General features: G+C 46.0%; 1 protein-coding gene across 2 annotated transcripts; it reads right to left on the bottom strand.

Moving 5' to 3' along the window:
* Positions 1–118: 118 nt before the first annotated feature.
* On the bottom strand, positions 119–23,548 carry COPZ1 (coat protein complex I subunit zeta 1). 2 transcript variants are annotated; one of them, XM_028709152.2, is made up of 9 exons: positions 23,425–23,548; positions 8,315–8,383; positions 6,214–6,295; positions 5,109–5,200; positions 4,447–4,502; positions 2,610–2,687; positions 2,352–2,403; positions 1,131–1,169; positions 119–273 (listed from the first exon to the last, which is right to left on the bottom strand). In XM_028709152.2, exons 1-9 carry the CDS (start codon positions 23,431–23,433, stop codon positions 226–228), a joined length of 525 nt encoding a protein of 174 aa, XP_028564985.1. In that variant the 5' UTR covers positions 23,434–23,548; the 3' UTR covers positions 119–225. The 2 variants fall into 2 exon arrangements, with proteins under 2 accessions (XP_028564985.1, XP_028564995.2); XM_028709162.2 differs by lacking the exon at positions 23,425–23,548 and adding an exon at positions 23,243–23,275.
* Between the last annotated feature and the right edge of the window lie 7 nt (positions 23,549–23,555).

The following is a 23,555-nucleotide window of genomic DNA, read 5'->3' as shown; positions in this document are numbered from 1 at the left end:
AAGGTGGAGGGAGGATGCCAGGAAAGAGAGACTTTTGTCCCTGCTCCCTGGTTTCCCACTCACTAGCCCCCACCACCACTGAAACAGTGACGAGACTCAGTAAGAGCCAGAAACCGGATACATCAAAAACTGTGGTCATGTTGCATTTTGGTCAGTGCGAAACAGACAGGAAGAGGGGACAGCTGGGGACACAGTAGGTTAATGGGGGAGATCCCACGTGGCTCCTCATCGCAGTAGTGACCACTTGATCTGTTCCTTTGCTGACTGCAGCACCTGCGGACAAAAGTTGAAGGATTCAGATTTTTTTCAGCCTGCAGGATTCGGTAGAAACACATTCTCCACTAACCCAACCCTTTTGTGGTTAACAGGAAACACCTTGGTGGCAAACGCCTTAAATACTATCTGGAAAAGGATTCGTACTGCATGCACACATACAAACATTGCCACCACCAGCCACAGCTGTACATCGCTAAAAATGCATATTCCCCTGTGACACTTCTGGAAAGGGGCTGAGCGACTTGCTTTTTCCAAAATGCAATGCCTGATATCTAAAAGCACTAGGGGCATTTCCTATGCACTGCACTTAAGCTCAGCCCTTTCACCAGCCAAGATTCTGCTTAGGCTCCCTTTGGCTTGTGAGATTTAATCAACAGGTTTCCATACTTATTTCTATAGCCATAAAGACTATGAAGATTGGGTTGCTGTTCTTTCTTTTTTTGGCAGTCACGAATATCAGCATATTAAATTCTACATCAGACGCCAAAAATGTATTTATGGGATGCGATAGGCAGACGTATACTCCTAGCATGCCTCCTCAATTATTATTTATTTTACTTCATAAAATTTATATACCGTTTGATTGTAAAAACCTCAAGGTGAGTGTTCATCTGGCAACAAGGATAAAAAGATGAACACCAAAATAGGCCAGAATCATACCACATTATGATCAAATCAAGATCCAAATGCATGGGTAAACAGAAATGTTTTTGGCTGGCACATCAAGTTAAACAAAGTTGGTGCAATATCCCGGAAGCTTCAGGGAAAAGGGGAGGGGGAGGAGACATGTAGAAAAAGTGGTACCAGCAGCATTTAATGAAAGGTACCCAGCGAGATGTAGGCAGAAGACATACCTGTGACACTGTCTGCTCTGTAAGAGGGACATCCTCTCCCTGAAATACAAAGAGGGGAAACCACAAATTCAATGGCGTGCAGAAATAATAAAGCAATTGAAAGCAGGCCTGACCTGCCACTGCAAGAACAGAATGCTGGACTATATAGAATTTCAGCCTAATACAGCAAGGCTCTTCTAGATCTACTGACTCCTAAAAAGAGACCCCACGCCTCTCTACTACATATCTGCTCTTGAGTTCCCAGCTCCTACCCAGGAGTTATGGATTGCTCAGAAAACTACCGCCCAATGTCATTTAGTCTAACCACTAACCAGATTACCAGCAGCAGCCTCCTCTTCCTTCCCCCCATCAACCTACCGTATTTTTCGCTCCATAAGACGCACCTGACCATAAGACGCACCTAATTTTTAGAGGGGGAAAGCAAGAAAGAAAAAAAATCTGCGCAGAGCATGTAAGCGGCTCTCGCTGTTCTTGCTTTTAAGCAAGCAAAGCGAGAGCCGCTTACATGGCTTCTCTCCTGCTTTGCGCAGCTCACACTTTGCTTGCCCATCCCTCCTCCCACCTCGCTGTAAAAGAGGAGGAGGAGACACTCGCTTGCTTTACAGCGAGGCGGGAAGAGGGATGGGCAAGCAAAGTGAGAGCTGCGCAAAGTGAGAGCTTGCCCCCGTCCATCCCTCCTCCTGCTTCGCTGAGAAGCCAGCAGAGCAAGAGCCACTCAGCGCTCCCTTTAAAGAGCCACGCCGAGCCTGTGTGCGGCTCTTGCTGGCTTTTCCAGGAGGTAGGGAAGGGACAGAGGGCAGCCCGTCTGTCCCTTCTCCCACCTCAGGGAAAAGCCAGCAAGAGCCGCACACAGGCTCGGTGCGGCTCTTTAAAGGGAGCGCTGAGCAGAACCTCCTGCCTGCATTCACTCCATAAGACACACACACTTTTCCCCTTACTTTTTAGGAGGGAAAAGTGCGTCTTATGGTGCGAAAAATACGGTATGCAATTTGGCCTTAAAAAAATATTTTATTAGATTTCAAATATGTTAAGAGGGAAAAAAGTAAACAACACATACAAAAAACAAACAAACCCACACCCCTCTCCCCAATACTGCAATTGGTTGATTTCTTCTGTCGTAAAATGGGTTCTGTGCCCTTCAGCAGGGACAGAGGTCAGCAGAGAGGTCATGCCTACTGAAGAGGCATTCAAGGAAGAAGAAGAGAGATGGGTTTCACTTACCCGCACAGCAACTCTATGTAGTACCTGCTGGGGGTCACTCTCAAGAATCACCCTGTAAGAGATGAAGAAGCAATCATTCACTCAGCTGGGCTACACTCCAAGGGCAGGAAAGATAGAAGAGTCATGCAAATGCAAGGGCCACCATTAAGAATGCACATTCTTTCAACGCACGCACACACATACACACAAACACACACACATCAGATCCTGAAAAGAGCTGTGAGAAGTCTAGAAGTTTAGTGTTGTGGCTGGACTTACCCGCCATCTACAATTTCATCCACTGCCAGGAAAAGGCCCTCCATGTTTTCCATAAGTGCTCGCTTCTCCACATTCTTCCTACAGAAGGACAAACCAGATTCTGCTCAGTTGAGAAGCTGAGGGTCTAGGTCTCATCTTACCACCCGAGGCATCTCACAACCTAGCTCACTGTCAGAGCCTTAAGCAGAGACCTTACTCAGACGTGCCCCACATTTAAAAGCTTTGCTGTGCAATCGCAAGGACAATGAAGGGGCTGGGTGAGATGCAGTGAGGCTTTAAAAGGGATTTGGGCCAATTCCTGGAGGATAAGGAACCACAAGTGGGGAGACTGCTGTTACACTCATGTGTTGCTTGAGGGTTCCCCCAGGCATCTGGTTGCACATCGGGCTGTGAGAACATGATGCTGAACTAGATGGGATTTTGGACTGATCCAGCAGGGCTCTAATGACTAGCAACTTGATGATAATCTCAGGATTCTTTAATTCTGCCCTGGATTTCAGGGCTTGTACCCTGAACCATGGGACACACAAAACCATACACAAAGGCCTTCCTTTAAATGGGGCTTGAGCATACACATGTATTATGCACCACCACCACCACCACCCACACAAAGAAATTGCAATTCTACATTAATAAAAGCCGTATTCCAGAACCTAAATAAATATGGACAAATGTGTATTTAATACAAAAGCAGGGGGGTTGGAGCTCCCTCCCAGCTCAGATTAGAAAGGCCCTTTCCCCTCTTGAGCTTCAGGTGCCTGACCAAGACCTTTCCTTTCCAGCAGACATTTAAAGGAATTTTTCTGTTTTTAAGACTAATAGTAATTGATTTTATCCATTGTATGCTTTTAGTAATTTTTATGTATACCACTTACGAGATGTCGGCAATTAAATATCTTCAACAAATAAATATATAATATAGTTAAGGCAAGCAGCGCAATCATCTATTCGTTGCCATGAATATATTCCGCTTCTGCTTAGACATGGGTTAGGAAGCCAGAAGATGTGATGTGTATGTAAGGCTTTAGTTCGCCTCTAGCAGCTTCTAACCACCCCAATAGTTCCCTTCTAAAGTACAAAAGCCACAATTTTTAGAGGCTTGATTCTGTGCTTTTGCTGTGCCACAACAGACACGCCTAGCATATCATCTTTATTATTGCTGAAAAAGGAAAAAGGCACGACAGGACCCATATCCTGCACATCTGCCTCTGCCAAGGAAACCTTCTCTTTCTACTCACATGTGGCTGCCAGCTGGACCCTTTTATATGATCTTATCCCGGCTTACACACCTTCCTGAATAACCCATAACTGAGGTTGCAATCCTAAACTCACTTATATGTGGGAGTAAATCCCACCGAACTTCAATGGGCCTTTTTAATCTGTCTTCATTATTCTGAGTCCAATTATAAATAACTATTTACATTATAAAACATGATGAGATGATACTATGAGGCAGCAGCTAAATGTGTTGCCCAAATTAAATTGTCCAGGGAAAATGTCTTGGTCTGTAAGTGCCAGTGCCAGTCTTTATTTCTGGGTAAACATGCACAGTATAGCACTAGGGGTCACTTAAACCATTTTGGAGACAGGAGGCTGAAAATAGACTTTCAATTGATTTTATTGTGACTTAAAACACCCGAGGGGTTGGGGGTGGAATCCAAACAATTAAGTACTTTTTTTTTTTTTTTGGCACTTCCAACACATTAAAAAATTAGGAAGTGCTTTTGTTCTCCGTGGTGTACCCAACCCCAAAATGAATGCATTTGAGGCACAAAAACAATCCCCACATTTCACCCTGTGCAACCAGCTCAGCCACAACCAGAAAGCAGATTCTTACCGCAGCATCTGACTGAGTGAGTCGAAGAGACAGTTCAGCACAGCCATTAGCATTAGCTGCAAAGGAGAAGACAAAAGTTTCAGAGCAAAGGAACCACACACACATGCACACAATCCATGTGATTGCATACAAAAGTGGCTCAAGGCAAAGCTGGCTTTGGAGCAATTTTGGGGGGTAATTCCTAGAGGGCAATAGCATGGCATTGATTGCCAGCACCCCCACCCACCCCAAGGACATAGAAATCCAGGCTCTTCTTGCTCTGTTGAAGTCATCCCTCTTAAAGCAGGGCTATGAAAGCCATGCCCCCAATATTCTCTTAGACTACAACTCCCATCAACCTCTCACTATTGGCTATGCTGGCTGTGGCTGATGTTAGGTGAAGTCACACAACAACTGAAGAACCACAGGTTCCCCACCTCTGCCTTAAAATAATCCTGTGGGACTGTCAACTATTTTCAGGGAGGGTGGAGGAGTTCAACAAATCTCTCTCGCCTCAGCACTGCAGTGGCAATCAGCATTGCAAGCATGCTTTGTGGCAGAGGAAGAAGCCAAGGATCTCACACAGCACAAAGATCATGACCAGCAGGGAAGCCAGGATAGTCAAAACCTTGCATGCGTCATTTCTGCAGAAAAGCCTCTTTGCCACCTAAGGATATACACACCTCATTTTCATAGGAGCTGCCGATGACGTAGAAATACAGGTCAATGCTGCTCTTGTAAACAACTGTCAGTCCCTCTAGGAGAGCAATCTCACCTAGGTGGAGGGAGACAGAAAAGGAATAAAATAACAAAAATAATAAGAGCTAGAAGAGAACATGAAGACTACAAGAAAAGCAGCACTCTTCCTGTTTTTCTCAATAGCTGCTAAGCAAGAAAGCAACATCCAGAGTCATCACAAAATCTTTGGGTGAGTGCGCCACTGTAGGAAGATCTATCTGATTTGAGGGTGCCGCTGTTTAAATTGGACTACAATCTTGAACTGGCACCACTTGCTGCATAGTGCAGACACCGCCAGCAATCATGCCCACATGCAGCACACATTTACACAAATGAGGTGCACTCTGCCAAACATCCAAGTGCAGAAACCACTGGCTGAATTGCGCTAGCTCAGCTGCACAAGCACAAATAGAACAGCTTCTTTATGAGAAGGAAAACTGAATGAAATGTCTTCTTTCAAGTGTTATTGCTGCTGCTTATGTCCTCCATGCACTCTGGAAGAGGCTGGAGGAGACTGAATTCGACTGGAATGTCGTTTCTTAATTTAGAATAGAGTCACGTTTTCCCCTGATGAAGAACATTTATATTCAAAATACATTGGGGTATGTCAAAGAACCGCTTCTTTATCAATCTTTCTTGCACTGTCATTTTGATTTCTCATCCCATACTAGTGTAGATACTGCCCTCCAATCAAAGCAAAGCCACTATACTCATGGTTATACACCCAAGGAGCAGCCAAACAGCTGCGGAGAGGGAAAACTTTTGCGACCTCCCTGCTCTACATTTTCTTCTGCTGTCTTTGCAAGAGAGGAGAACTGCTGGACTACCCCTGGAGGAGGACTTGCATCAATATTCACTGACTCCAACCTCTGGGTGGAGTGGGGAGTATTTTAAAAACCAGATAGACAAACAAAGAAAGCCATGTAGATGTGTCTGACTCTTCTGGCTGAAGGATTCCAGGGGCAGCCCTGTTTAAAATATGCATATATATGCATGTATATATTACAGTCCCAGGTGCCTTCTCCCATCACGCTCCCCAGCAGAACCTACTATCTGTCCGGTGAGTTTTGTTGAAAATGTTCTTCTCAAAGGCCTTCTGCTCCTTGACGGTGGGGTAGGTGTCGTCATAGTACTGCAGGGGAAAAGAAAGTATGCTTGTTACATGAGAGGAATGCAAGACAAACCACTTGTTATGGTCAAATGCTGCTCATGTGAGCTGCACAAACATGACACTCAAACATTTATTTATTAAGCTTTATATTTTGTCAAGTTGTCTGTGCCTTTGAACAACTCCTAAGAGATCTCCTGCAATACAAGAACGGCTAAGGAAAATTTGGGAAATCTTTTTAGTGACAAAACTAACCTATGAAAAAAGAGCAATAAGCAACAAAAAGGCAATATTTATATAAATTTTATCTCGCTTTAGAGGGAATAAAATAATGACCAGATAAGACTATACAATTCTTTTTCACCAATATGATGCTCTTTCGCTTTTACCATCTCATTTTTGCGAAAGCATTCAAAAATCTAATTCTTTGTCCTTCCACTTAACTTAAGCTCTTAAAGCACAGGAAAATGCTATCATGAGGCAATCCAGTGTGACTATGTAAGTGACAAACCAGAGGCTCTCTCTGAGCTATATAAAATATAAAATATACATATAGTAACCAAATTTTGCATGATGGTTCCTGAGATCAAGGAGCAGGTTTTTGTCTACGTTTGGATACAAACTGGACACTGTTTCGAATAAAAATGGCAGAATGAACCTTTCAAAATTGCACTGGGTTCTGGGCGCTTCTTAGAATTCCTGAGCAGCACTGAACACAAGGCTGCTAGACTGCCACACACACACAACTTTTAGAACAGGTAATAGTGTTTGTTTTCCATCATAACAGCTCTCACAGAAAAGGCTAAAGTGCAGGACACTTTCCTATTTTATACAGCGGCAGAAGCAGAGGCCCCTGGTGAGTGTGTGGCTCAGCGGGGATTTTAACCCAGGTTCCACCGCCTCCCCCCCTCCCCCAAAAAGTGAATTATGTCACCTGAAGGAGCGTCTCCACCCCCATCGTTCTGCCCGGACACTGAGGTCCAGCGCCGAGGGCCTTCTGGTGGTTCCCTCACTGCAAGAAGCCAAGTTACAAGGAACCAGGCCTTCTTGGTTGTGGCGCCCGCCCTGTGGAACACCCTCCCATCAGATGTCAAGGAAATAAACAACTCACTGACTTTTAGAAGACATCTGAAGGCAGCCCTGTTTAGGGAAGCTTTTAATGTTTGATGGACTACTGTATTTTAATATTTTGTTGGAAGCCACCCAGAGTCACTGGGGAAACACAGCCAGATGGGCAGGGCATGCATAAATAAATAAATAAATAAATAAATAAATATAATAACAACAACAACAACAACAACTTTAGTTGTGGTCTGTGGGTTAGAACAGCCTTCGCCAACCTAGATCCATCCAGTTGTTTTAGACTGCAGCCTCTGTCAGCCCAACGTAACACAGCTGTGTTGCCTGGCGCTGAGGAGAGTTGTAGTCCAAAGCCCGGGGGGGCACCAGGCTGCAAAGGAAACACAAATCCATCCTCTGCCAAGACAGCAGGTGTAGAATTGGGGGTGGCACCATAGTGAAGAAAAAAAGGGAAACTACACTTTTTTGTAAGCTGACTTTTAGAAACAATTAGGTGGCATCTAAATGGTATTAAATAAATAAATACACTGGGACTTTCCCCAGGAGACACTCATTTTGCGAACAGGGCAACATCGCAAGCAAATGATCCTGCACTTACAAAGCTACCTCAAGGATGGCATGGAGAATGAATGAATGAATGAATATAATAATTTATTATTTATACCCCGCCTATCTGGAGCTAGACATCTGGAGGGTCACAGGTTCTCTACACTCTCGCGTAAAGGAGTGCCAGGTATCAGAACACACCGGATAGGAATCTACTAGCAAGAGTTAAGATAGATCACATGCTGCCTCAATGAGCACGGGTGACTGGACTAATGTCCTTCTTGCTCGGAAAGCAGGGGCTCAGTTAGGTCCATAAGAGCTCCCCAGCTCTCAATGACAACTCTGCCAGGCTGCTTTGCTCAGGCCCCTTGGAGCCTTGTACCTTCCCGCTCCTTCCAGATCCCCCTGAAAACTTACCTTGGCAAACAGACGGTCTCCATCGTTGTCCAAGATCAGGATGGCTTTCACAGTGTAGAGAGATGGCTCCTGCAAAGAAAAGCACAATGTCACAGGTCCATTCAAACAATACCATGTGCTGCTTCCTCTGACTGCTGACCTACCCAGGGGTAGGGCCACAGCTTCTGATGGGTGGCCCTAAGAGCTGTTACAAGAAGGAGGGCTGTGCATATACTATGCTCCTCCATACCAATTACTCCAGGCTGGAAACAGTGTTCAAAATTAGGCAGGCGCCAGGCTTGTTTTGCTACTGGTGCAGGTCCAATTGTGACTACGTGGAGATTTCTGTGTGCCAAGCTGGCAGCTGCAGTTTAAAAACCTCTGCTTTGCTCCATAGTTATTACCATTTTCATTTCCACTGTGTGTTTTCTTCCTTCTTGCATACTGAAACAAGTGAATTGTTGCAAGAGCAAGCTACAGTCAAGCAATTTAATTGAGATCATAGAAATGTAGTGTTGGAAGAGATCCCAAGGGTCATTAAGTCCAACCCCTTGGTGAATAGACATTCCATTGTGGCGTCCGCAACCTAGACTGAAGGTGCCATTTGGCACGTAGCTTATATACCTGAATTTTTAACACTGCAGAGCTTGTAACACACTCAGTGGTTCCCATGTCTGACAATATTGAAGGCAACCACACTACACCAAACAGCAGCTCACAATGAGCTCCAGATCAGGTATCAGCTTGTCAGGACTAGGACCATAGTCTAGGACCTAGATAGCCCAAAATGCAGAGCAAATGTCACATCCCTATCCCAAGGTAAAGGAGAGATTAAGAATGTGTTGTATGCAAAAGGAGAAAATGGGGGCCACCTCCCTGCCATGTCTGCGGCTGAATGAGATTCTGCGGCTTAGTGCTTACAAGGAGGGCATGCTTGGGGCAAGAGAAAGGACCAGAAAGAGATGCAGCTCCTCCGTGCTGGACGCTTGAAAGCTCTCGAGACAAAGTTCTGTGATGCACTGACTTCCACATAGCCACAGTCGGAGTGTATAACAGAACTTCACCTCAAGTGCTGCAACAGGAGCTGCAGGCTCATCTATGGAGTAGACTCTGGCAGGCGGATCCACCACTCCACAGAAACTCTACGTCTGGCCACCCTGTTCCAAACAACTGACCCACTGGGTCAGACTGAGACAGCACTACGCATGACTTTTCTCAAATTTTGAGACAGCCATAGGAACAGAAGGTTCTCTTATCTCTGAATCACCTAGACAGGACCCATCATAAGAGCAGCCAGCCATGATTCTACTGGAGAACAGCCTGGGTCTAATGCAGAGCTTTTCATACAACGGTTTGAAGGATCCAGGGATTCCTCAGAGATCAGTAATGGCAACCAAGCTTCCCTGAATGACAGCTCACCCACCACTACCTAAATTATCTCCTAATATTCAGACCTGCTCTAGGATGCACTCTCGGTTCATGCAATGGTGAAGCCCAACAGGACTGGCCAGCACTCTGCACAGAATTGAGTGAACACCTTAAAACTCTTCCCAGAATCATTTGCAAGAAGCTCTTTGGTGACCAATACTGAAACACGTTACACAGCAGGTAAGTCCATTTGAAGAGGGATCTGTGAAGCCAGACAGCATGAAAACCACTGCTCTCAAGGTCTCCATTTTACAAAGGGGGTCTCACTGTTCCAACAGAAATTGCATGCCTCACACCATACAAAGGAAGAGAAGAAAACAGACAAGGTCTTCCTCTCTCTCTCTCTGACATGCACACACACACACACACACACACACAGAGAGAGAGAGAGAGAGAGAGAATGGCTCATCCATTATCATGTAGACGAGCAATAATGTAGACAAATTTAGAATCTCCTTCTGTTGCCTTCGTCCTTATTCGCACACACAGATACATAAATTTGCCTGGCAAACTTTGCAGGCAGGCAGATGTGCAGAGGGAAATTTCCTGCTCTCCTATCATATTTCACCAGTCCCCTGGGCAATGCCTGTTTTACAGCACAAATCCTTGCTTTGCAGTAAGAAGAGGGGGTCTAAACTCCCCCCCCCCCATGAAGGCCTGTGAAAATTGTAAGTGCAACATGTCAATGCCCCAAAGCTAAGCAGACAATTTGCTATACAAATACTGTCAGAGGAATACCCCCATCCCTGACCTAGACTGAATGAAGCCACAGATGAGATGGGCAAAAGCCACATATCTCCTTCCTGCCTTGCTTCCGAAGAGAGTAAGAATAGATGCTTACCATACAAGCATCGGAAGAATTTATACATCTCTTTGCTAGAGAGACAAGCTTCTACTGGAGAGGCAGCTAATAAACACACATTTTAAATCTATAATGAGCGCTGACTGGAAGGCCAGAAGCGGCATAAATTCCTCTCTGGGGGCTTCCAGTTCAAGCCAAGGGCTGCCTCGAGCAATCAACCATTAAAACAAGACGTTAAGAGTTACTGCACAGTTTATTCTGATCATTTAATTCTGAAGTTTCAATAAATTAAACTTCAATCAATTAAACTAGGTGTGCAACGGCCCAGATGGTCAGCACGATAGCAGCAGCATTGCCATAAAGATTTTACAGCTGCCAGGACCTCGCGGAAGGGGAGCATTTGGCGAGGGAGAGGAGACGGCAAGAAATATGTCCGTGCTGGGTTTTATCTGCAAGAGGCAATTGGGAGAGCCACGCGGAGAAGGCAGGGCTATTCCCATCTAGGGAATGCACAGCTCGCAAGCCAAGCCAAGGCATTTCCTCCAAAGAGAGAAAGCATATTGCAAGGGTCCTGCTACCCCAAATCACACCACACCAAACCTAGCAATAGTCACGTGCTGCACAGCAAAATGGCATCCGGTGTCTTTGCCAATGCAGTTGTGCTGCTGAACTTAAAAAAAAATTCAAATCCCAAATCCTCTCCTCAGCAGGTGTTGGCACGAGCATTTTTTTTTTTAAAAAAAACTGGATATCCCAGTTGCAGTTCATTGGAGTCAGAAAAGGTTTTGCTTTCCCCCCTCCAGATGCTGTGGAACAACCAACTCCCATCACTCCTGACCAGGCTGATGGGAACTGGAGGGCCACAGGTTCCTCAACCCAGCGTCAGCATATCTTCCACTCCTCCAAGAGCATCGCAAACAAATGACTCCTCCACACACACCCCCAAAAAAGACCGAGGATGGCGTTTGCTTCACATTCAGGATCTAATCAATCACCAAAATCAGGGATGAGGAGTTTTCTCCCAATTGACTCCGGTCTTCTGTGTAGTTTTTATTTGAAGGGAGGAGTGGGCTGGGGAGGTAAGAAAACTATTTTAGCTACAGTGGTGCCTCGCAAGACAAAATTAATTCGTTCCGCGAGTTTTGTCGTCTTGCGATTTTTTTCGTCTTGCGAAGCACGGTGTCGGGAAAGTTTTGGAAAAGATTCAAAAATCACCAAAGTCTTTAAAAACCTCAAAAAAGGCTACCACACCGCGTTCTATGAGTTGCTCCTCGAAGTCAAGTCGCAACTGTATTAACGGTGTTAAGAAAAAGGAAACAAACTTGCAAGACGTTTCTGTCTTGCGAAGCAAGCCCATAGGGTATATTGTCTTGTGAAGCAGCTCAAAAAACAAAAAACCCTTTCGTCTAGCGAGTTTTTTGTCTTGCGAGGCATTCGTCTTGCGAGGTACCACTGTACCTGGTTAAGCCAATATTCAAAAGGCAATTTGATGTACTATGCCTTGCAGCTGAGTCCAAAGTCAGCCCCACTGAGTTCAAAAGGCTTTCTTCAAAATAAGTGTGCATTGCACATGCTACAAAATGCAGCGCTTCCTATAAGTGGATGGTTCTCACCACATAGATCAGGGGTCAGCAAACTTTTTTCGCGGGGGGGCCGGTCCACTGTCTGTCAGACGTGGGGGGGGGCATACTACTTTTTTGGGGGGAGGGGGGAATTCTTCCCCACTGACTATCCCCTCACTTCTCCACAGCACCGGATGAGCTTGCGAGCGGCAGGGGCTGCGGGGGACGATGAGCGGCGTGAAAGGGCTGGCTCCGGAGAGGGGCTGCTTAAAACGGTGCTCAGCCAACAAAGCCCAGCCCCATTCCTCCTCTAGGCAGGGTGGGGAGAAGCCAGGGGGAGGGAGGGAGGAGGCGCCGCCGCCACAGTGGGGGGGGGGGAGAAATGGCACAGCCCGAATGATCAGAATCCCCACACCAATCCACATGGCGATTCCCGGACCATCCGTGGGCCAGATCTAGAAGGCAATTGGGCCTGATCTGGCCCCCGGGCCGTAGTTTGCCAACCCATGACATAGATTCACAATGGCCCCAACTAGCAACACAGAGCCTGGTATTTAAGCCCCCTCTACCACACTTTAAAAAAAAAAGCCCATGTAAAGTTAGTCAAGTTTCCTCATGTGTAACACAAAACTGCACGGGCAGTCCTTTTAAAATGGGCCAAGTTCTTCAGATTCTGGCCTGCCTCTTTTCACTGAAGTGTCCAACCTGTGTCTGTGCTGTACAGTTTCAGACCAAAGGTGCAGACCCCACCTGACTAAATATTCCTAAAGCCACACAAAAAATCCTTCCTCATAATAAAGCCGAGACGACCAGGTGAACAGTTGTATAGCAAAACCTTCCCCCCAACATCTAGTCTTATAATGATAATGATAATTATTTATATTTTGATTTTATTTAACAAAATGTATATATCACTTGATTGTAATAAAACCTCAAAGCAATTTACAAAAAAACCACATTAAAATGATCAGTAAAAACAATTAAAAACATTTTATAGCAGCAAAAGTTTAAAGCATGTCAACAGCTATATATCTGGATAGGCTCACCTAAAGAAAAATGTTCTAGGTGCTGAAAAGAGTGCAGGGGAGGTCAATAGGAAGGGAGTTCCAAAGTGTAGGTGCTGCCTATATTGCTCAATTTCCCACCACTGCAGAACAAGTACTATGTGGCACTGGAACAACGCTAGTTCTGGTTTTCCACCATACTAATTTCCTATCGGCAAGGACCTTCCTTTTCATGAGGAAGCTTTTGTGTGCAGTCTGAAGAGGAACACTCCACTCACTAACTACCTCAGTGAGAACTAGGACAAGGCTTTTTGCAGGTCCAATCTAAACTTCAGTATAGATACAACTAGCTCTCTGACAATTATCTCAGCATAGTGTGTTTTCTGGAGTCTAGAAAAGCAGGGGATTTGAATTTGTAATGCTGTGGATTTCCTGGGTAACTCGGGGAAGTTACTGCTTCAATCATGGCCAATCATGTGGCCTACCAGATTTTGTTGGACTCCAGTTCCCATCAGGCAATGTGGCCAACAGTTGAGGGTGATGGGAATTGTAGTCCAACATCGTCCAGAGGGCTGCAGATTCCTCAGCCCTGTTAAACTGGAATCAGCTATAGCAATCCTTGATCCTCTTCGCAGATTTTTGTGAGGATGGATCAAATTAGGGGGTCTTAAGGATTGTGGCAAAGGGACACGGGTGGCACTGTAGGTTAAACCACAGAGCCTAGAGCTTGCCGATCAGAAGGTCGGTGGTTCGAATCCCCGCAACGGGGTGAGCTCCCATTGCTCTGTCCCTGCTCCTGCCAACCTAGCAGTTCGAAAGCACCTCAAAGTGCAAGTAGATAAATAGGTACCGCTCCGGCAGGAAGGCAAACAGTGTTTCCATGTGCTGCTCTGGTTCGCCAGAAGCGACTTAGTCCTGCTGGCCACATGACCTGGAAACTGCATGCCGGCTCCCTCGGCCAGTAAAGTGAGATGAGTGCCACAACCCCAGAGTCATCCGCGACTGGACCTAACCTTTACCTTTAAGTTATTGTGGCACGCAAGGGTGAGCAGAAACAAAAATTAATAAAAATGCTAATTTTGAATGGCGGCCCTCAGCTAAACAGCAGTAGGAAACAAATTTCCATGGGGGCGATTCAACTGGTGTGTACAGTTGGGGAAGACTGCACTAGGTGCATTGCCTTTCCTCCAAGGAGCTTAATTCACAATACATGGAGTTTCCCCCATTTTTTCCTCCCAGCAAGGTAGGTTAGGCTGTGAGTGGCTCACCCAAGGTCCCTGCTAAGGAAACTCAACAACTGCCAGTAGCAGTAACAGAGACATTTGACCTCTGTTTACTTGTCGCATTGTTATGGCCCGATACAACAAAGGTATTTTTCTTTCTTCTTATTTTGCATTGTTTCAGTACTCTTGCTTCTTATCATTTTGTTTTGTTCACTGTCTGCAGCCATTCATTGAAAAGGCAAAACATAAATCTAAGAAAACAATCATCAAGACCCATAGTGGATTCACAGTTAAGCAAAGAGTTGAACCCAAGTCTCCTGAGTCCAAATTCAGCACTCTATTCACTATACCACACAACCTCTATTTAGAGCTAAGGCAAGTCAGTAAATAAGGCAATCTGACTTGGAGAAAAAACTGCATTTACAAATGACTGACAATATGTGCCCATTTGGGTGCCAGAGATTAGGCCGCATTTTCCCAAAAGCAGGGCCAGCACTGTAGAGCACCTGCTAAGGCCCCCCACTCCTGGCCAGAGGGATGCATTTCCTTGTGGGCAACCTTCCAAGGGCCACAAGCCACTGATCAGTGGGGCCAGAAGCAAAAGTAGGTAGAGCAATAAATGTTAATTTTACCTGGGTACAATAGGCTAGTTCACACACAGACACACACAAACACAACCTCCCTATTCTCCATCCAGGCAAGGAAGAGGCATTATCAGAGTTCAAGGGCACATTCCAGCCAGGCAAAAACTCTCAAGGAGGCTGTGAAGCAGGGCTGGTGCGGGGTGTGGCTTGAGGAGAGGGGTTTTAACCTGGTGAGACTCCTAAGGACAAGTCAGAAAAGTTAGGAGGGCTGCATTTTGCTTCAAGGTCTGAGGTTCCTCACCCCTGTCTAGAATATGAAAATGAAAGTTCAAACTAAGTACAATAAGGCTAGGGGTGGCCAGATTTCCACTGAGGTGCAGCAAATTATAAGTGATGTTATTTATATTCTTTTACCATGCATCACTTAGATTCCAAAACATCTTTAAACAATCTTTATTACGGTCCAGAGACCAACAAAACATTACAAATCAATACAGAATTCATACAGCCTACCCCCAGGTTAATCAAGCACTTTGTTTGGAATATAGGGCTCATTTGTTCTTTCAACCACCGATAAAAACTTTGCCACTGCCAAAGTTCTAGCTTTTGTCCGGTCTTCCAGTAGGAACCTGACATAGTGAGCCTCTGACTTTCCCGGGAAAGGCACCAGCAAGGGTAGTATCAGTTCAGCCCTGGCCTGCTCATACTTCGCACAATGTAACAAAATATGATTTATGGACTCGATGTCTTGAGCACACGAGCAAAGTCTGTCCTGGTAGGGAACTCCTCTCAACCTACCATCCAGCACTGCAGAGGGGAAGACATTCAGTCTGGCCTTGGTGAAAAGGCTTCGATAGTTAGGTACTGTCAGGTTTTTGATGTAAGGTGTTAACTCAAAGACATACCCATATTGAACTCCTGCTGCCAGTGGACTACAGACTGCGTGTGACCGAGATCGCAAGTCACTGTGTGCATTGTCCCATAATCTTTGCTTTAAAGCCTTTTGGGCGCCTTCATAGCCCAGGTGATACAGTTGGGGGGGAGACAGACCAATAGAGGTGGCTTTTTTAGCCATGGTTTTCTGCCATTTGCTGACAAATTCCTCATTGGTGATATGTTGGTACAGACCCTTCCCTAGATTAAACACTGAAATCCTGAGCCAATGTCTTAGGGCAGCCCACCATGCTCTAGCTGAAATTGGGCATTCACCAGCTTCCAACAGAAGTACGGAGTTGGGGACGCAGTTAGGTACCTGCAGCAGAGATCGTATAAATTTTGCCTGAAAGCCATCTAGCTTTGGCAGGTCCCCATTATGCCAGACATTTGCTGCATACAGGAGTTGGGAAACGGGCTTTGCGTTGAAAACCCTTAAGGCTGCTGGAACATATTTGCCGCCCTTTGTGAAGAAGAATTTATGTATGGCTAGCTTTGTAATCTCCGCCTTTTGAAGGGAGGTTTGCCAATGGTGCTTCCAAGATCTTGTATGATGGAATGTGAGCCCTAGGTAGCTGAAGTATTTTACCTGTTCGAGGTTATGGCCATCCAGCACCCATTTAGACTGGGAGAATCTTCTTTCGAAGACTAAGATTTTAGATTTTTCATAATTAATGGATAAACCATTTCCAGAACAGTAATCAGAAAATTTCCTCAACAGATAATTTAAGCCCGGCCTGGAACGCGAGATGATGGCTGCGTCATCAGCATACAACAACAAAGGGGTCCTTCTCATTCCTATTTTTGGAATGTGTCCATCTGGGTCCATTAAGTTCTCTTCTAGGTCATTTAGGAATAGGCAGAACAATGTGGGGGCCAAAATACAACCCTGTCTCACCCCCCTAGTCATCTCGATGCTGTTTGATAGCTGTCCCTGTCGACCGCATCGGACCTGCAGTTTGGTTCCATTGTACAGGGCTTTTATAAGAAAGAGAAGTCGTTTGTCCTGCAAGATCAGACTCAATTTGGACCATAGCTGGGATCTGGGGATGGAGTCAAATGCTGATTTCAGGTCCATAAAGGCCACGAAGAGTTTACCCTGTAGGTGTCTGGTATACTTCTCAGCTAGGAAGGACAGCATTAGACAGTGGTCTGTTGTTGAGTGATTCTCACGGAAAGCTGCCTGGGCTTCAGATAGTATATTATGTTCATTTAGAAAAGTTGTCAATTTGCTACTGAGGAAATGGGCATATAGTTTCCCAATTATTGAGAGCAGGCTAATAGGCCTATAATTGGAAGGTACATTTGGGTGGCCTCTCTTAAAGATTGGGACTACTATAGCATGTTTCCAGCTATATGGTACCTTACCAGAGTTATTTACTACCGTAAAGAGTGCTGCCAGAAGCGGGGCCCACCAGTGCTGGTTTGATGTAATCACCTCAGCTGGGATAAAGTCTTTCCCCGGAGCCTTTCCGCTCTTCAGCTTCCCAATTAATGTATGGACTTCCTCCACAGTTACCGGCCTCCAATTAGGGAGCAGTGACAATTGTACCCTGTCATCCTCCTGTGAACTGGAAGGGAGGTTTGGACTTTCCATAAATATATTTCTGAAGTGGTTCTCCCAAACCTGAGCTGGAATGACACAGCTGGGGGCTGAGGAGCTATTTCTCATTGAGTCGGAGACCAGTTGCCAAAAGAGTTTAGTTTCATTGTTTAGTGAGGCATTCAATAGTAGGGACCAGGAATTTTGTTCGGACTGCCTTTTTTTTGAGGCCAAAAGGGCTTTGTACTCTTTTTTGATTTTGAAATAAGATTGAGGTAAGTAGCTTAATCCAGCGTTTCTATAGGCCAAATAGGCGTTCCTTAGGGCTTCCTTCTTTGTGTGGCACTCTTGGTCAAACCAACTGCGCCCTTTCACAGTGCGTGGCTTGCCGGCTGAGTTTATGTTAACCGAGACCACATCCTGCAAGGACTCAATGAGATTTTCGTAGGCTGTCAGGGAGGAGTCTATTGATAAATTGTTTATTATAATTGATCTTAACTTAAATGCAGTTTGTGAATTCAATCTGTTCTCAACTGCAATTGCTATCTCAGGTGTCCATTTTTTCCTACGCAATGCTGGATCATTTGCTTTGTCTATGTCCTCATGTTCTATGTGAGAGTGCTGAATTGAATTTTGGCCGGTAATGGAGATGATAAGAGGTAAGTGGTCACTTTCAGTCCTATTATCTATTGTGAATTTTTTAATTGATTCGAAGGCCTGTCTGTTAGTGAGACAGTAGTCTACTGTGCTGGCCCCATTTGAATTTATGAATGTGTACTCGCCTTCTCTGTCCCCGGGGAATGCCCCATTAGCAATGATCAGATCCAGACTTATTTGTAAAAAAGCCAGGCAGAATCCAGCATAGTTGATTTGGCAATCTTTCGAATGTCTACGTGGGGGTGGGTTTAGCAAGAGGGCGCTATTTTCCTTTAGATCTCTTAATATTGGGAATTTTATTTCCAGGCTATCATCATTTGAGCCTATTCTGGCATTCATATCTCCCATTAGGTAAAATGGTGAGCCAGGGTACCTAATTTGTAGGGAATAAAGGAAACTATGGATTTTACGCCACGTGCTCTCTATCTGTGTTTGCACTGTATATGGTGGAATATACACTGAAACAAAAATAATACTCTTGGATTCCATATGCAAGGTGATCCCCAGTGCCAGCTGCTCGAAAACTGAGCACTCAATAACTTGTGACGTCAATTGAGTGGAAACCAGAGTTACTAGGCCCCCCCTCGGTCGTCCCCTTCCAAGCGGTTTAGAGGCCTTGATTTCATAGACGTCGTAACCGTCAAGAGCTATGTTATCAGTTGCCCAAGTTTCCTGCAGCATTATTATGTCAAAACCCATTATATAATCACGAAATGGCTCGTCCCCAAGTTTGTTAGCCCAACCCGCTATGTTCCATGAGATAATGTTAAAGCTGCTCGTTCCATAACTGGCTTGGCTTCATTGTGGTGGGGAAATTGTTATCAGCTCTCCCACTGGTTCGGTAATGATGCAACCGTTCTTAGGGTATGCACGGTGTTGTTGTTCTCGGGGTTGATTTGCAGCATTTTCCCGATTTCCCGGCATCGACGGTGTTATTTGGATTGCTGGTGCCATCGGGGGGTCTTCGTCAAAGATAATTAAATCTGTCTCTGGCTTTCTATGTGTCCCATTTCCCTTGGGAGGGTCGTCACTTGGCATTGGCTGATCAGATTCCAGTTGGGATAGAGGGTGGTGAAATTCTGGATCTGCCAAAGGCGTAATGGAGAGTCCTATCTTTGAATTATCTAGCTTGGGCTGGCGTTCTTTGTGTGTTTGACCTTTTTGGTCTGATGTTTTCCTCTCCAAGTGAGTGTTGCAGCTGGGTTCACCGCACATATTCATCTTTGACGGCCCTTCCGAATGAATCATGGCCCTGTGGCGAAAGCCCTTCGGCAGAGAGGGTGCTGATTGCTTGGAGTTGGTCCGGCTATATGACAAGTTTGGCAGTAGTTGTTTTCGTTCTGTGTCTTTAAAAACACGCCTCAAAACAATATTATAGTCCTGTAAAATGGCCCTATATTTCAATAGCATTTTAGGGGTAGCTGAGTCAGAAAATGTCAGCGTGAGTCTAGTGTGCTGGGGGTCCGTGCAAAGCAAGTTTATCGCGATCAGAGTGTTGCAATGGATATTTAGTAAAAGCTTAAAGTTTCTCTTCACACTGTCGATTGATTTCCAGTAAGGCAGGATACCATTAAAAGGATATATGTCCAGAGCTACTTGAGTACTTTGTAGGATCAGGTCCCTACTTTCGCTTTTGTTGTTTTTAGTATTTGTAGTCTCTTGGTTATCAAGTCTGGGCCGGTTGCACCCCTGTACATGATGGTCTAGAGGGAGGGCAACGCTATGGTCGGTCTCTTTAGTACTGAGTTGGCTATTTTTGGCTGTCAGGAGCACCAACTCCGCCAGGAGAGACGTTACCTTTTGTAATTTGATGTTAATTTCCTCCACTGTTCTTGCAGTCAGCAGACAGTGGTCCGCGAGTATTTCTGCATAGAGCGGTGCCCCCTCAGATGGTAGTTCATGGGATAATTCATGAGCGCTCATCTCAGCATTCTCCCCTGGGCGATCTCCGCCCAATAAAGCATCCCCACCTACCTGGGAATGAGTTCTGTTTGGTGTGGTAGGTTCTGAGTTCTGTGCTTTTACAAAATCATCCATTTTGCTCTGCTTGCTCTTCTGTGGGCTCCCTTCTGGAGATGAGGCCGGTCGTTTCTTTTTCCTAGTCATTTTCCAGGGATAGAGCCGCTGTAAATCAGGGCAGCTTCTGCTGTAAATCAGGAAGCTTGGCGTCTACCCACGATAGGGCGTCTAATCTCCACTCCTGCTGGGCTGGAGCTAATTAGGGCTTTCTAGACTTTCTGTAACTCAGGCCCTTGACCTAAGCTTTGTAAATTAATAGCTGCCAACTAACAAAAATAAAGAACTGAGGCTGATAAAAGCTAATAAAAACTGATAAAAAAGCTAGTAGAAACTGATAAAAATAATAAAAACAGCATCAACTGATGCGGAGTTCAAGTCGACGCTACTACTAACGACGACGCCATCTTTCCTTTAGGATGGCCCTGCAAGCAGACATTAGAAACCCTTCCCTGAATTCACCAAAGCATCAAAAAGTATGAGAGTATTATGCTCTAGTTATCTCCCGCTTGGACTACTGCAATGAGCTCTACATGGGGCTACCTTTGAAGTTGACTCAGAAACTGCAATTAATCCAGAATGCGGCAGCTGGTGACTGGAAGTGGCCGCCGGGACCACATAACACCAGTCCTGAGAAATCTGCATTGGCTCCCAGTACGTTTCCGAGCACAATTCAAAGTGTTCGTGCTGACCTTTAAAGCCCTTAGCGGCCTCGGTCCTGTATACCTGAAGGAGCGTGTCCACCCCCATCGTTCAGCCCGGACACTGAGACCCAGCACTGAGGGCCTTCTGGTGGTTCCCTCATTGTGAGAAGTGAGGTTACAGGGAACCAGACAGAGGGCCTTCTCGGTAGTGGCGCCTGCCCTGTGGAATGCCCTCCCTTCAGATGTGAAGGAAATAGGCAGCTATCCTATCTTTAAAAGACATCTGAAGGCAGCCCTGTTCAGGGAAGTTTTTAATATTTAATGCTGTACTGTTTTTAACATTGGATTGGGAGCCGCCCAGAGTGGCTGGGGAGACTCAGCCAGATGGGCGGGGTATAATAAATTATTATTATTATTTGCTGACCCTGCAGGAAAAAAAGGGCATTTATGATAGTAGCTTGGCATGTATTTAAAGCATGCTTTATTGACAAACAGATGGATACATGCATGTGGTTCTTCAGAATAGGACAAAGACTGTATAGCTGCAGGGCACACTAGCCTATCTACAACCTTGTCCCCCAGGGATTCTCAAAATTTCTACCACCTTCTCCACAACTGACTTCCCTGCCAAGCAGCCCCTGCTGCAGCTCTGTGGAAGAGCATCTGCATTCCTGCAGAAATCCTAGATTCAATCTCTGGCATCCCCCCTGCCTTAAACCCTGAAGACCTGCTGCCAGTCAGTGTTGACAGTGCTCAGTTATCATTATCATCATCATCAGTTAGATGGATCAATGCTCTGTCTGACTCACTAGACGGCTCCTTCCTCTGCTCCCTGAGGCATCTGGAAAAGGGTTAATGGACTCGGTTCACAGAGGGCACCAACCAATCCTGATGGGCCTCACAGCAGCCCTGCGGAAACTGAAAGTGCATCGGAAAACACAGAACTCTTCAGCTGCACATTGCATGTCAAGTTCAGGAATGGTCAGCAACCTGTCTTATAGGGAAATGCATCTACCATTACAGATCAATGAGGAACCCCTGCAGGAATAGGAAAGCAGTCCAGTGTGTGTGTGTGTGTGTGTGTGTGCGCGCACACACACACACACACACACACATATTTATAAATAATTTTTATTGGTTTTACATATAATCACATTACATAACATCATATCCTCTTATTTTATTTTAAACGGCCTCGGTCCTGTATACCTGAAGGAGCGTCTCCACCCCCATTGTTCAGCCCGGACACTGAGATCCAGCGCCGAGGGCCTTCTGACGGTTCCCTCATTGCAAGAAGTGAGGTTACAGGGAACCAGACAGAGGGCCTTCTTGGTAGTGGCGCCTGCCCTGTGGAACACCCTCCCTTCAGATGTGAAGGAAATAAGCAGCTCTCCTATCTTTAAAAGACATCTGAAGGCAGCCCTGTTTAGGGAAGTTTTTAATATTTAATGCTGTACTGTTTTTAACATTTGATTGGGAGCCGCCCAGAGTGGTTGGGGAAACTCAGCCAGATGGGCAGGGTATAAATAATATATTATTATTATTATTATTATTATTATTATTATTATTAGTTTATCTTTTTGGCTCAACTGAGCCTAGCGACTTCCCTCCTTCCCATCTAATGGTTTGCAAAATTAAACTTTGCATCATGACATTTCATTTCGTTTCCTACACACACACACAAACATACGTACACAGAGGAAGTTCTTTTTTTCTTTTACTAGGGCACAGAATGGGAACGAGGGTTTTACCCCTGCCTTTCCTATCAATCCCCACAGTAGGATTTCACAATAAAATGGACTAAATAAACGGCCTCGGCCCAGTATACCTGAAGGAGCGTCTCCACCCCCATCCTTCTGCCTTGACACTGAGATCCAGTGCCGAGGGCCTTCTGGTGGTTCCCTCATTGCGAGAAGCCAAGTTACAGGGAACCAGGCAGAGGGCCTTCTTGGTGGTGGCGCCCGCCCTGTGGAACGCCCTCCCTCCAGATGTCAAAGAGAGAAACAACTACCTGACATTCAGAAGACATCTGAAGGCAGCCCTGTTCAGGGAAGTTTTTAATGTGTGACATCTTAGTGTATTTTTGGTCTTTGTGGAAGCCGCCCAGAGTGGCTGGGGAAGCCCAGCCAGATGGGCGGGGTACAAATAATAAATTATTTATTATTATTATTATTATTATTATTATTATTATTATTCCTTTGCCTGCAGTTAAATCCGTTCCACACCCCTCCTACACGCTTCAGGAGACGGAGAGCCCCCGCTTGGGAAGGCTAGAGAGGGCGGGGTGAGGTGAGGAGCAGCTGGCCCGGGCCCCTCTCGAGCGGCCGCCAGAGCCCGCCTTCCCGCAGGGGCAGCTCTGCTGTCTGCCATACGGGCCGCCCCAGCCGCTTGGAGGCCCCGCCAGGTAGCTGGGCCTGGGCCCCGCCCCAAGGACCGAGCCCGAGCCTCAGGAGGCCCCAGCCGAAACCTGCCAGCCGCGTCCCGTCCGCCTGCCCGTCTCCATGGTAACGGGCGCGCCCCCCAGCAATTCCCCCTCGCCCCTTCGGCTCCTACCAGGATCAGCGCCTCCATCTTGGTCGCCCCGGTGCCGACGTGGAGCATCAGCCGCGTCTGCCAACGGCATTGGCTGGCCCCGCGCCAATCTTTTCCCCAGAGCCCGCCCCCTCCCTCCAACTCGGCCGCTCATTGGCTTGTGCTCGCTTTCCTCGGCTAACCTGCCCGTCCCGCCTCCCTACCTTTTTCATGTCCAGCGAGTCGGCGAGTTTCTAGGGAGAGGGCGTGGCTCACCTTGAAACCCCGCCTCTTGCCCGCGATTCGACAAAAGGGCTGTCGGTCACTTGCCGAAGCCTGCTTTCGAGGAAGGTGA

Source organism: Podarcis muralis, chromosome 2, assembly GCF_964188315.1.
Source record: "Podarcis muralis chromosome 2, rPodMur119.hap1.1, whole genome shotgun sequence".
NCBI lineage: Eukaryota > Metazoa > Chordata > Lepidosauria > Squamata > Lacertidae > Podarcis > Podarcis muralis.
The sequence above is the reverse complement of the archived record's forward strand: the minus strand, read 5'-3'. Positions and strand labels throughout refer to the sequence as shown.